At 38.9% G+C, this 13899-nt stretch overlaps 1 protein-coding gene across 3 annotated transcripts in view; it reads left to right on the top strand.

The window, feature by feature from the left end:
* Positions 1 to 13899, top strand: part of OLFM3 (olfactomedin 3) — a 162529-nt gene that overhangs the window by 119722 nt on the left and 28908 nt on the right. For all 3 annotated transcript variants that reach the window (XM_019500923.2, XM_006274523.3, XM_019500922.2), the window contains exon 2: positions 6384 to 6530. In XM_019500923.2, the coding sequence (XP_019356468.1) occupies positions 6384 to 6530 (147 nt within the window). The remainder of the gene's footprint in view (positions 1 to 6383; positions 6531 to 13899) is intronic.

Consider the following 13899-nt stretch of genomic DNA (forward strand, 5'->3'; position numbering starts at 1 on the left):
ATACCAGGTAATTAGTTAAATTCTTTCATTACTTATGTTTGATGTTCAGATATCAGGGAATTTTAAAGCAACATATAGCAATCTGCTAATGTCAAACTAAAAAAAAAAAGTGCTATTAACTGTTCCTGGATACTTTGATGGTCAGTCTAAAAATTAAATGAATAATTCAATTGGACGGTTGAACTCTGGGACTTTAGAATGGTATTTGTAAAAGACCAAATGAAGTTGAAACAGAATGTGCTATACTAAATACTTAGGAAATAAATATCCTCACTGTGTAATTGAAATGTGATATATAAGTAGAATAGCTTACTATTCTGAAGGCTGAACATCTCAATTCTAAATATTAATTCACTAATCAATAAATATTTAGTTTACTACATATGCATGGGAAAAATTATCACACAAAAAGCTTTTAAAATCATTACTTATGAAGTTATTGTTTTATTATGCTAGAATACTGAATTGCTGGTTTGATTCAGTAACAGAGGGGAGAAAGATGGAATCATTATTTGTTCTAACAGTAATATTAATCATAACACTGGCTATTGAATAGATCTCTAGTTCCTACTGCGATTCACAAGTGATGTGGGGTTCTTGTTAATTTAACACCAAGTGTAACCTTGCGAGTAGCAAAGGGACATGGACATACATAATATAGGTGTATGCGTGTGTATACACACACACACACACACACACACACACACACACACACACACACACTATTTCTACAGGGTCAGACTGAATAGTTTAAATGGAGCGTCTCCCTTTGCCTGAAAGGAGTCTACTGATTTATACCCACTGAGAATCTGGCTTATAGTGTTTATGACTTTAAAATGGAGAAAACAACATCTTTAATCTGCGTGAACATGGATATTTTACATTTTAGTGAGGCATGGAGTAACTGGAGCATCAGTGAAGTCGGGACATAGGACATAAGCCTTATATCTTAAGTTGAGCAGACTTGTAAAATTTGGATAGTGAAAAATCCTACCATATTCAATACAGCATTATTTCTTGAAATAAAGAGAGTTTCCCCTGTTTCAAACTCCTTTCAATGAAGGTTGCTTATTTCTATGGTGTGTAATTTCAGTGCTAATCTTTGATATTTGACCAACATATCTTCCAAGATATGCCAAAGTGCATTCATAAGAAAACTTAAACTTTCTTGTATAAAAAACTCTAATTGTCCTTTTTCAGTACACATTCATTGAAAAGTACACATATTGTACATGAAGGAATGGAACAATAATATCCTTTATTAAACTGCTACTTTTGACCTGACCTGGAAGAGACAGTTAAAAGAGCGGGGAGAGGGAATAGAAACACTTTCTCTTTTGTCATAACTCTGTTGAAGTCAGTGTAGTTGCTCCAGAAGAGAATTTGACTGTACTTACCTAGTCATATGAACTCTGTTTTTCAGTTAAAAGCATGTAACTGTCCTGTCAGTGGTGACAGTATAGCCAACTATAATATTTTTATTAAAGTATCTGAATGTGCAGAGGGGAAAAAAACTTCTCGGCATGGAGTACAGAAATTCTGTAGCAGGCTATCTTCCAAGTGTATGTTAAGTATTTGTCTATTCATGGGGTTTCTTCTGTTTCCCTAAGATTTTTAAGAATTAGGACAATGTACTATTGTTCCTTCCCTCCTACGCTTAGTTATTTCTTTTCTTGTCTGCTTACTAAGGCCTGTCAGCAGCAAGTCTGTGTTTGGAGGATGAAGTCAGCAGCTTTCATATGGTTTGATGCCTTCTAGCGCCTTCCCTGGGAGGCTGAGCAGCTTCTTCTTGAGGTTGGGATTAAATGTCAAAGAAAATATGACAGAAAAATTTAAGTGGCATGAAGATGTGTTTTATACACGCACATATTTGCATATTTCCTTCTATGCCCACTCTCATGACTGCTCGATCCATCCTAAGAAGTAAAGGAAACCTCATGGTATGAAAAGACAGAAAGGCAGAATACAACAAAAGACTAAATTAACCCAATTAAATTAAAGCTTAAATTAAACTGGGTAATATTTTATCACTCATTTAAATGCGCAATCAATGACAATCTAGTTTTCCTGTGTCTGAGGGTTTCTTATTGAATGAGTATACACATAAAAGTTAGAAAAGCTATTTAAAAAATGTAGTGCCCATTTCTTCTATGACTGATCAAGTTTCCCTACGTCTAACAACATATTGTAAGACAATTCAGTGTGGGCACCCAATAAACATGCTTCTTATCAGAAAATGTGCGTGAAATATTTAATATAATCAGAACATATAAATAGAATTTGGATAATGCAGTCTATACTGCAGCTGTCCAACTTCTAAGTAACCATGGGCTGTAAGCCCAGTGGGCCACACTAGCAGAGGCACGCCAGGGTAAGCCCTGGGTATCCTAGGCCACATACTGTATGAATAATCCCCTGCTCTATTGCAGAGATATTCCAGCTACACCCTCCCAACCACTGCACTGCATGTCCCCATGGAAGCTCCCTCCCTCTCTACCTGAGTTGTGCACCACTTACTCATACAGTCTCAGCCTCACCCTCTGCTCCCCACACTGTCCCAACAGACAATGGGGAAGCCCAGAGACTCCAACTGCTGTTGTAACTGGATTGATGCAGAAGCAGCAGCTGAGGAATATGCAGGGGGCCACAACTCAACTCCTCACAGGCCACATGGAGCCCACAGGCCACTAGTTGGACAGCCCTGGTCTAAACAATACAGTTCTGATAATAGATTGGGCCTGAGTCTAGTTTTTATTTATTTTATATTGATGCTACCTTATTCACATACTGGAACTTCTCATTTATGCCAGTGACAAATGATGCTAAGGCCCAAAGTTTGCAGTGCATCTAAAAATTAAGAATAACCATGCATATGTACTTGTGTTGCCAACCTTATACAAGCCATTGCTGGGTTTTGCAGATCTTCCTTAGACTTGGACTTAAAATCAGCCTCAGTTCTGCTACCTGGCATTGCTGTCTGGGTACAAGGACTACACAACTTCGATAAAATCATAGAAGTTACCCGCCTGAATTTAGTTTACAGTGTAAGGGTTGGCTGCTTCAACAAGCTTGAATTGTTCCATCTTACAACTATACTAGCTATTCAAAACCAATTTAAACTTTTCCTGCAGCTGTAATTTTGTTTAGGTTTTATTCTTCTCCCTTGCAGTTAAACTAGACTTCCTGGACCTAAAAAAATAAAGGCTAGAAGAACATCATAAACTTGGCATAATTTCGCACTGAACCTTAAATATGCCTCTCTAGCAAACCCTAAGGCAAGTTCAGCTGTCCTCCATTTACAGTCATCTAAATTATGGGCTTTTATTTTCTTTGCAAAACAGGAATATTCCAGTTTTGATCTTTCAATTAACTCTACAGTAAAAGAGGTCCCTTTTATCTTCAGTGACTCCTGCACGAAATTCTTTGTAAGAAATAAAGCCCCATCTCTTTTCTTTTATTAAGCTGACATGCTGGGAAGAATCACCTGCTTTTCTTCTAGCCTCAGCATAGACAATTACTGTATCCATTCTGTATTGATACACTGTGCTGAAAAACAAGATTAGTCTAATTAATGACAGTAATTAGCATTTGAGTTTTGCAGTAAAGATGCCAGCATTGCATGTACTTCATGTAAAAAGAATAATTCCTAATATCAGCTATTCCAAATAGTCAATACTCCTAATATTGATTCATAGTATTCCTAATATTGACTAGTCATCTCTAAATCCAGAATTTAATAAAATTATTTCTATTACATGTTACAGTTCATTTTATCTCCTACAACTCTTCCATCATCCTCTTTCTCTCTCAGCTTCACTTGATACATTTTTAAACATCTTTTAAAATGGATGTCGACTCACTTTTTTGTTTTTTGACTTATAGCTAGGAGGATAAATAGATAGTGCTTTTGGATATAGGCCACTATTGCAAGCAAACATACGATAAGGAGAATTTCTTAGTTTTTCCATGATTGCTGAAAATATAATGTGCTAAGGATTTCCAGTACCTTTAACAGTCTTAATAAATTTGTTTCCTCTTATTTAAACTGGACCTTTTATTTTACTTCTCTGAGGCAATTTATATTTTTTCTTTTGGTTCATGTAACTATACAACTGGAAGATTGTTTTCTGTATACAGTGCCTTTTAAGAGTAAAATGGGTCCCTGCTAACCTGTTTTCAGATGCACTGGCTATAAGTTAGTTCCACATGGCTGTGTTTACAATCTGAGTCATACATGCTTTACTCTCTCTTTGGGGCTGTATATGTATATTTTTTTCTTCCTGTCTTTGTTTATTTTAGTCTAAAGTAGAAACTACCCATGCTAAAAGGATATACTGTATTTATTTGAACACAAAATGAGGTTTTTCCCAGTTATAATTCCATACAAACATCATTAAATGCACTATCATCAAACCCCTGCCAAAAGCAGTTTAACTGCTCAATAATGGAAACCACCTATGAAGGAGAGTAAATACAACCAATGCAAAGCATGATTATAAAACACAGTATATATTAGGTAAGCAAACTAACAAGAACCTACCACAAGGATAAATCAGCGCAGCCCACCTGAGGAAAATATAGGGTAGGGCACATTGCACTAAGTCCCCCTCAGCACCCACTCTTTTTAAAGTCATAGTGAGCCACTACATTGCATATATTTTTACTTCTTCACTCCCACAGCTGAGCTGTGGTTTTCTGTCGCATTTCCAGTGGTTCCTGTTTCTTCACCAGCCTTAAATGTCTGGCAAACATCACCACATGGGGCCCCAAACAGTTCACCCAGAATCCCTCTATTGACCCCTCTCTCAGCCTGTTGCATATGATCAGTGCCCCACCCACCACAAGATTGCCCTGTGCCTCATACACATATAAATTTTTGGAGGATCCCAGGACCCATGACAAGAACACCCAGTGCCAGTTATGAGTGGGAGTCTAATTAGCACATAGATTCTTTGTGGAGGGTATCTGGAGTGCACATACATACTGAAAAGTGCTGAGCTGTGGGGTCACTATGTCGTAACATGCTGTGGATTCTGCTGGGGCCTAGCTCAGTGAACTATGTGGTAAATCATGAGTGTTTTGCCTTTGGGCTGATATCATGCATAGTTTGTATTATTTATATAACTAAATGCTAAAGTACTGCTTAAAAGTGTGTTATATGGAGTGCCTGTGCTAAAACTGGCCATATCTTGGGTAAACTAAATCTATGGGTACTTATAGCAATATGCAAATTGCTATAGGGAGGTTTTTTCCAGTCAGTGGGTGTGTCTACCTGTGTTATTAGCACACAGGAATAACCTCTGGTGTATATTGTGCCAGAGTTTATTGCTCCCTGGCATACCATTTGAACGTGTGCCTGGGACTGCACCATGTTGAGGCAGGTTAGAGCAGCACCAGCTGGCAGGAGGTCTGGGGTGAGGATCAGCCTGCCAGCCCGGGGCTGCTCCAACTCGTTTCAATGTGCTGTGGAGGGGCTAGCTGGGGCACAAGGCTGCTCCAGTGTGGGGCTAACCAGCAAGCAACCCCCGCATTGAAGCACCCTTGTGTGTATACATCAGCACATATCTGTGCAGTGCTGCAGAGTAAAAACCTCCACAGCAAGATTATACTTGTATTTACTTCTGCTGTGGAGTTTATTAGTTTCCTGAAGCCTGGTAGTGGACATGTGGACACAAGACATTTACCTGCATAGCTAATTAGTCTACTGCTCAGTAAATGTCCCATGTAGATGCACCCAGTGTTTTCAAGTTTGCCCCTCACTTCCACTTGCAGGAGGAGAGTAGGGTATGACAGTAAGGAGGGAGGGGTAGGGGATGCAGGAGCCAGAAGTTGGGGCTGGGGACCAGAGTGCAAGGGGACTACCAGATCCCCCAGATTTATTTTCCCTGGTATATCAGTCAAAAGGGAACAAATTAAAGGCAAACCTCCAATAATTAGATTCTATACATGGAAAAATTATAACTAATTTATAAATTTTCCATATATAGAATCTAATTAATGGGGGGGCTGTCGTATCTTCAGCAAATATGGTATTTGTTCTCTATTAATACCCAAAGAATGCAATCAATGAACATGTGCTGTGGAAAACTGTTCTTGTCCAGATTGAATATGACACTTGTAATTATATAGCTTTGTCAGGCATTTCCAAAGAACTGTTAACAAGGTATTATACATGATAGAAAATTGTAAATGTGCAAAATTGCCAATTATCAGTTAAGAGAACAATAAATCATAACTAAATGACACCTGATTTTGAGCATGTACATCATGTAAGTAAACAAGCATATTTTCCTAGAGTAATTTAAAATTAAATTCCAAAACATATTCATGAATATCAATTTTTCCATGCTTATTAACTGTATTATTATATTATATTGTTATAGACTCAAATTAGCCCTAAGGAAGGGTGGCAAGTGTATAGTTCAGCCCAAGATCCTGATGGCCGATGTATTTGTACTGTTGTTGCACCAGAACAAAACCTGTGTTCCAGAGATGCCAAAAGCAGGCAACTTAGACAACTGCTAGAGAAGGTAAGTCTTCCAAATGTAGTCCTCCTTTTTTTTCTACTAAAGGGAATAATTTCCTTTCCCTTTGTAAAATAACAAGTGATACTTTTTTCAATAGTAATCTAACAAAAGTTATTTCTCTATATCCCTTCCCATTTTTCCACCCTTAATCACACTTCATCTCTTTCTTTACAGTATAGCTCTGCTCATCTGTGTCATTGATCTGGCAGCTTAATGCTGCATATTCTCTTTTGTATTTCACCCCCTGAATTCTAACTTTCACAAAAGCTCACGTGTCAGTATCAAGATACTTTTTCTTCATAAAAGTAGTTGCAAATCCCAGTCCAAATCTGCTAGAAGCGCAGATTCAGACTAGGTCCCCTGTCCAAATCATAGGAAACTTATTCCCTTGAAACTCATTAACAGATTGTAACATATCAATACAAACATTATATCATCTGCAAACTAATTTCCTTAAGATATGAATTATTCCAAATAGTTGCCACTTGTATATATGCTAGTTCCTTAAATACAATAAATTATTGCATCCTGTTCAATATTATCTTTCTGCCAAACTACCAGAGTCTTACACTCTGGGTGCATCTACATGTGCCCTTATGGTGCCATTGTTACAGCGCCATCATTTAGTCCTTCCTTGTGGAAGTAATAAATTATGGTGCAGTAACAGCCCATACTGTGCTGTGCTGGCAGTGCCCAGTTATTTTTAGCCACTACGGGGGTACGGTGGCAGTGGGAGTGTGGTGGCAGTAGCGGAAGTGCAGCAGCTGTAAGTGGTGAGCTCCCACAGATGCCGCCAGCAGTATTGGTGGCAGGGGGAGAGGGGCGGTGAATGGCACCTTTTTGTAGGGGGTGCAACACCATGCACAGCGGGTGTACGTGCACCTGCATGCACCCCCTACACATCACCAGTGGAGGGAGCGCATTGTTATGGCAACATAGCTGTGGCATCAGTGTTTCTATCTGCCAATGCTACGTGACTGTAGCTCATTGCTATGGCAGTGTAGCGTCTTGTGTAGACATGCCCACTATGTTTATTCACAGATGCATGTACGGTTAAATTAATCAAAGGTTAGATGGGTTATATTCATGGGCAGATCTAGGATTTTGAAAGAGGGGTGCAAACGATGTGTTACATCATCACATATAACACAACACATTTTTATCCAGCTAAAAACAAAGTAGTAGCTTTACAAATATACTGGAGGTCTAGGGCTCTATTATTCAGTTTAAGATCAAAGCAAAAACAAATATAATTTTATTGGAAGGTATATTAATTTTCTATGCCATATATTATGTACAAAAACACAAAATTAGGCAAAATAATTTTAAACTGTTGTATCTTTAGTCCTGCTGTCATTACAATTAAATCTGCATCTCTCTCAAATCCATAAAACATGAATCTATTTTTCTTGAGCATGTTGCCAGTGAAATGCTTCATTGAAAGTTATTTCCACACCTGAGTTGGTTTTCCTGAATTAATGTTTCCACGCTTGATTTAATGTTTTTCACTAGAGCTAAAAACAGTCTGCAGGGCTGTGAAATAGGAGCTACATTAGCAAGGGCAACTAACAGACAGCAGAATTGCAAAAGAATACCCAGATTAGTGAAGCATCAACCCATTAAAAAAAGATAGAGGATCATTAACTCCTTTGGAAAGAAGAGTTTAGAAGGAATCAGGTAGATCATAAGCCATGAAGTCAAATGACTGTCTCACTGATGCCTGAATAGAAATGTTGCTGCCACTGCAAAGGAAGTTGGTTTTAAAATTTGGTGGAGCAGGAATCAAAGGCAGGGTGCAAATGCACCACTGCATGCACCCTGGATCTATCCCTGATTATATTATAATAGAAGGTACCAAAAGAAGAATGTACTGCATTTGAAAGCTTGTCTAAATCTATCCCCACAATGCAGGTGATCCAATAAATAACATCACTCATAAAAATCCTTGTCTTACACATATTTCCTAGACTGTCATCACAGGTGCAACTACATTACTCCATATAAGGAAATTATATTCAAAGGTGTTACTGTACACTTGAGTGCCCAGTGCAGTGCAAGTGGTGGCAACCAGGCCAGCACACAACTACTGCTATTTACGTGTGCCTTTTCCCCACCTCACCTCCCCCACTCCCCGCAACCAGGGTCAGTGGCTGGGGCTGCTGCCCTGGTTGTCCCCATTCATTGTAGTACTACACAATTACCCCTTATGTTTATCTTGCATAGGACATTATGAAAAAATCCTCTAGTTATCAAAACACAAACTATTATTTTGCATCCCCAGTAGCAGTAACCATCTTTTGGCTTATTATATAACTAGGAACCTACCTAAATTGTGGTTTCATGGATTTCCTGGAAAATGTGAAATCCAGAGTTGCCTGCAAAATACATTAAACAAAACAACTTAATAAAAATAAGTTTTTATTAAGTCTTCCCCTCCTGGGTGGGCCTCACAGCCTGCCCGGGAGGGGAAGGTACTGGCTGGCAGTACAGCATGAGCAGGGCAGCAGACAAGATGGTGCCTGCCCCTCCTTACTCCTCTGAATCCTCTCTGCCAATCAGTGTTCTGGGGGTGGGGCTAAATCAAGAACAGCCAGCAATCAAGATGCTGGTTACCCCCTCATTCTTCCTCTTCCCTGATGGCTCTCCACCAATCAGTGCTGAGAGGTGGGGTCTCCCCGCCAATCAGCGCTGAGGGCCAGGGCCACCATGAAATGTCCGTGAAATATGCCCACAAGTTAAGTGAGTCCCTATATATAACCACTGGTGGAGAATATGTTTAAAGAACGAGGGCCGAGAATAATACAAAATTTAGGACTAAAAACATATTTGTCAACTTTTCAATACTTTATTTCCAAAACATTTATGTATGGTAACATCACAGAAATACAAATATGGAACCAGATCTTGCACAGGCAAAGCTTATTACTGAGTTCAGTGAGAGCTGCTGCAAGCATAGAGTTCAAGGCTACAGCATGAAATACTGTTGAAATTTGTAGAGTCTTAGCACAATTCCCTGCCCTCTTCTCCCCCCTTTTTTAATTTAGATTTGTCTCAGATCGGATTTACAGAGCATGTCCAGATAAACATACATGATGTGTGGTTTTCAGTGCCTTAAAGCTTTAAGGTGACTCAAACTGCACATGGCATACATGCACCCATTTGCCACTAATTTGCAGCATGGTGCTAAAATGTGACACCTGGAGATCCCAACAGAAAGGGAGCCTGGCTGACCAGAACCAAGATCTGGGTGCTGGCCAGGCTCCAAGCAGCTGGTTTGGGTCCACTGCTGTCCCAGGAGGCCCTCAGGACCACAGGTAAAGCTGCTATCCTTCCCTATCCCACCTGGGTTAATTTGCCACATGCCAGAGTGCATGTGCAGGGGCATGCCCTAAGGCAAAAAGCAGCAGCACAAATATGTGTTGCTGCTATTTGTTCCACAGGAAATGTGTGCCCCTGCACATGTGTGGTTGTCTGGATGCACCCAGAGGAGCCTAGAGAGGAACCTTTCCATTTCAATCTTGGAGTCACTTTGGCCTTATAGCTAATAGCAGCCAGTAGGCAATTTTATTAGCCAAGGATCACTGGAAAGCAAAAATGGTGTTTGTGTCACCCTCCTTTTCCCCAGCTAAGCAGATGGTCTCCCTCTTTAGGCAAGGCTTAGTGGGTGGTAGAGCCAGTTATGATGGGGTTGTACCAAAATAGTGTTCCTTTAACCTGGGGAAAATCTGAACTTTCAACTTACTTCATACCACAGAAGCAACATAGGTGAAACAAAATGTTTGGATCTGAAGTAATAAATATGTAGGGAATGAACACTGAACTTAAAATAAGTCTTAATTTGTACATGCATGCACATGTATATATCAGGTCCCTAAATTGAACCAAGTTAAAACAGGACTCTTAATTTTCCAAAAAACAGATAAGACCTGATTTTTATCTCACTTGTAAGAGATTAAATTCCAAATAATCCTACCACTAAAGTCACTATCTGGCACTATTTGAACGCTAAGTGAGATCAAAATCAGTCCAATTATCTTCCAGCAAAGTTCAGACTATCAATATATAACTGCAAGCATTCTGAACAGCTGCCCCCTTTCCCCATTCCTAGAAGCCACATGGCACTTTATGACTAGGTATAAGAGGAGTGTAGGACATTACAGTGGTAGAAAGGTCAACGCTCTTGCTACTCATATAGGGGGTTCCTCTAAGATGCATAGAAAATATGGAGATAAGGGAATATAGAGAGTGTCTGTTGCTGTCAATACTGCACCTATCTTGCTGATAAAATATTTGGAGATGTCATTCTCCAGAGCTTTCACTGTGGCATGTTTCCCAGGTATTTAAATATTCATGACAAAGGTTTTAATCTCACTCTCTCTTTCTCTCTCTCTCTTTGAAGTCCATACCATGACCTCTTTCACAACTAACCCTTTGATCTGACACACAAAAAAACCTAAATTATCAATCTTCACAAAGTATTTGCTTTTAACTAATGTCTTGGCAAATATCATCACATCCCTACTTTAGTGTACCCATATGTTGTAGTTTGTAGTAATTTCTGGTTAATGTAGCTTCTGGCAAAAGGAAATATTCCAAATTTTCTCACAGCTCTCATGGGGTTTCCTTGCTTAATTTCGGTAATTAGAAATCTAGAAGAGGAAAAAATATGAATTTATTCCATTAATAGTATCTTCTAAAATGTTAATGACTAGATTATTGACAGCAAATCTATACTTCTTTTAAAAAATATTTTCAACTGGACGTTACATTAGGTCATTTCAGGTTGTATAATAACCATAAAGTATTATAGAACCGTTGTTAATATAATGGGCCATTAATTAAAAATTGTGGATAAGAGCTCAAAGTTTACATATACTTGTCAGCACAGTCTTGCCCTTCACTCATTAGAATGGATAGTCAATATTAATTCTACTTGAGCAAGAACTGAACCACTAATGTTTTCTAGTCATACATGGTTTTTTTTCTGTATTGATCAACTGAGTTAAAATAAACTTTGGCCATTAATTTACTGAACATACAAAATCCATGAGAACAATCACAACAAAATGTCCTATTTTAGTGTTCTGTTTCAGTTTTATAACTAGTAAAGATGCTGGTTTTTTCCCTGAATATTTTTTCACTGACAAACATGAGTACATACTTAAAAGATTCATAAAGCTTATAAAGACTCAAGCTACCCTTGCCTTAAAAAGGGAAGTGGGCAAGTTGTATCTAGAGTTCTTTTGTCCTAATTATTCTTTATTAATTGCTTAAATCTTCATTTTTGTCAATGTCTGTTTCTATATCTGGTACTGTATTTGAATAAAGTTATTTATTTTATTTCTGCTTATAAAACCATAAACAAGCCCTCATCCTATGGTATGCACACCCTTTGTATAACTGAATTTTACAGTAAAATCTCAAATGTTACGGGTTGTTTTGCATCCTTCTAAATACACACAATTCAAATAATTCCCTCTACAATAAATAAAAAAAACTTCTCCAACTCTCAACTCTCAACTAATTCCATTCAAAATACTTGAGGCAAGAGCTATCCCAGGTATCATATCTTGATGGATAATAGATGTAGCAGCTACTGTAAAGAAGATAACTCCAGTGATTAAAATCCCTTTATGAAAGATACAATGACAACAGCCCCTCTTTTTACTGAAGAGAGTTTTAGTTGTTGAGCCATCTTACACAATATGGTATTAAAGCTTGCATTCCAGAATAGAATGGTAGAGGCACTTAGAGCCAGATATGATTTCACCTCTTGGACATCTCATTGAATCTAATTCTATTCTATGCAGCTCAGCTCATGAAAATCCATTAATCCAGTCACACTTTAATAACACATCATCATCTTCAATATAAGGGAAAGTCATCAAAAAAATCAGTGAAGAGGAGAAAGGACTCACCCATCTTTTGCACCCATGTTTTTCAGAGACATGAACGTAATAGATGAAATAGAATCTTACCCTTAGGGCATTATGGGACTGAGCCTGCTGAAGCCTGATCAATTTAGCAAAACATTAACTATATGCTCAGTTATAAGTCTATAATTAAAGTGGGAGAGCTCAAATATAAAGCTAAGGACATGTCAAAATCAGAATGTATCATTACTTTATCTGTTTTGTTTTGGCATCTCTTGGCTGATCTGCACTATACTTGTGCCAAGTCATGGACAGCCACAATGAAGTACACCCAGCCTGGTCCCTCTTGTTCTGTGAGAGCCCAAACCCAGATATTACACAATGCACTTCAGAGGAGCACTGAACACATGCCTAAAGCTGTGTTCTTGGGCTCTGAGTCCCAGGTATACTTACTACTCAGTGGATGCATCTATACATGCACAGTTACCGCGCAGTATTCTAAATTACTGCTCAGTAGCCATAAATTACTGCACAGTACAGGCATGTATCGACACATGCATGCCCATACCGTACAGTAATTATGGTGACTTATACCAACCTGTGTGTAAATTTGTTACCTGTTTGATGCAGGTGTCAAATTTACACCCAATTAGTTACTGTGCAGTAACACACATGTAGACACCTTACTGTGCAATAACACTGGGTGTATGGACTGATTTGGCACTAAATTTTGTGCACTAATGCCCTCTACTACCTGCATGTGTAGAAGCTGGCCTATTTCTGTTTACTGAGTAGTAAGTTTAATGTGATGTAAATGCATGTGTAGATGCACCCAGAGTCCTTTGAAGGTGCCTACCTGGCCTAATGGCTGCTGTTTGTTATGCATGAAGTAGAGGCAAGTGACCAAGTGGCCATAGCAGTGCTCCAGGGTTCAACAAAGTGTCAGAATAGATGTTCCCTAAGAACTGCAGTCATGGATCACGTCACAGTTATGCTAGGAGCTGTACAAATTCAGAATAAAAATGTAATTCTAGTCCCCAAAAGCTTGCTACCTAAAAAATATAACAGTAATGATGCTGATTTTTTCAATCTACATTAGATATAGGAAATATTTCTCAAGAATCTTTGCTAATTCTGAATTAAGTATTTATAGTGGGTGCATCTACATGTGCAATTAATGCGATGCGATAAACTCCGGAGCACCATGAGCTTCAGTGAGCTGCTCCTGGGGGCAGCATCTACACATGTACGTGGGACAGCAGCACTTTGAGGTGGGGCAGAGCTGGCCCGGGTTGGCAGCAGGCTCAGAGAGTCAGCCCCGGGCTCCAGGCGGCAGTGTCAGGCATGACACAAGAGTGCCAAACATGTGGAGCTGTGTAACTAAGCAGAAGCCAGGAGTCTGGCCCCTGCCCAGTCACTGTCTACATGTGTGTTTCAGTACAGTTTATTACTCTTCTGTAGGATAGTACTGTCTCCAACAGTACTACTGTGTCCTAACA

Source organism: Alligator mississippiensis, chromosome 5 (genome assembly GCF_030867095.1).
Source record: "Alligator mississippiensis isolate rAllMis1 chromosome 5, rAllMis1, whole genome shotgun sequence".
Classification (NCBI taxonomy): Eukaryota; Metazoa; Chordata; order Crocodylia; family Alligatoridae; genus Alligator; species Alligator mississippiensis.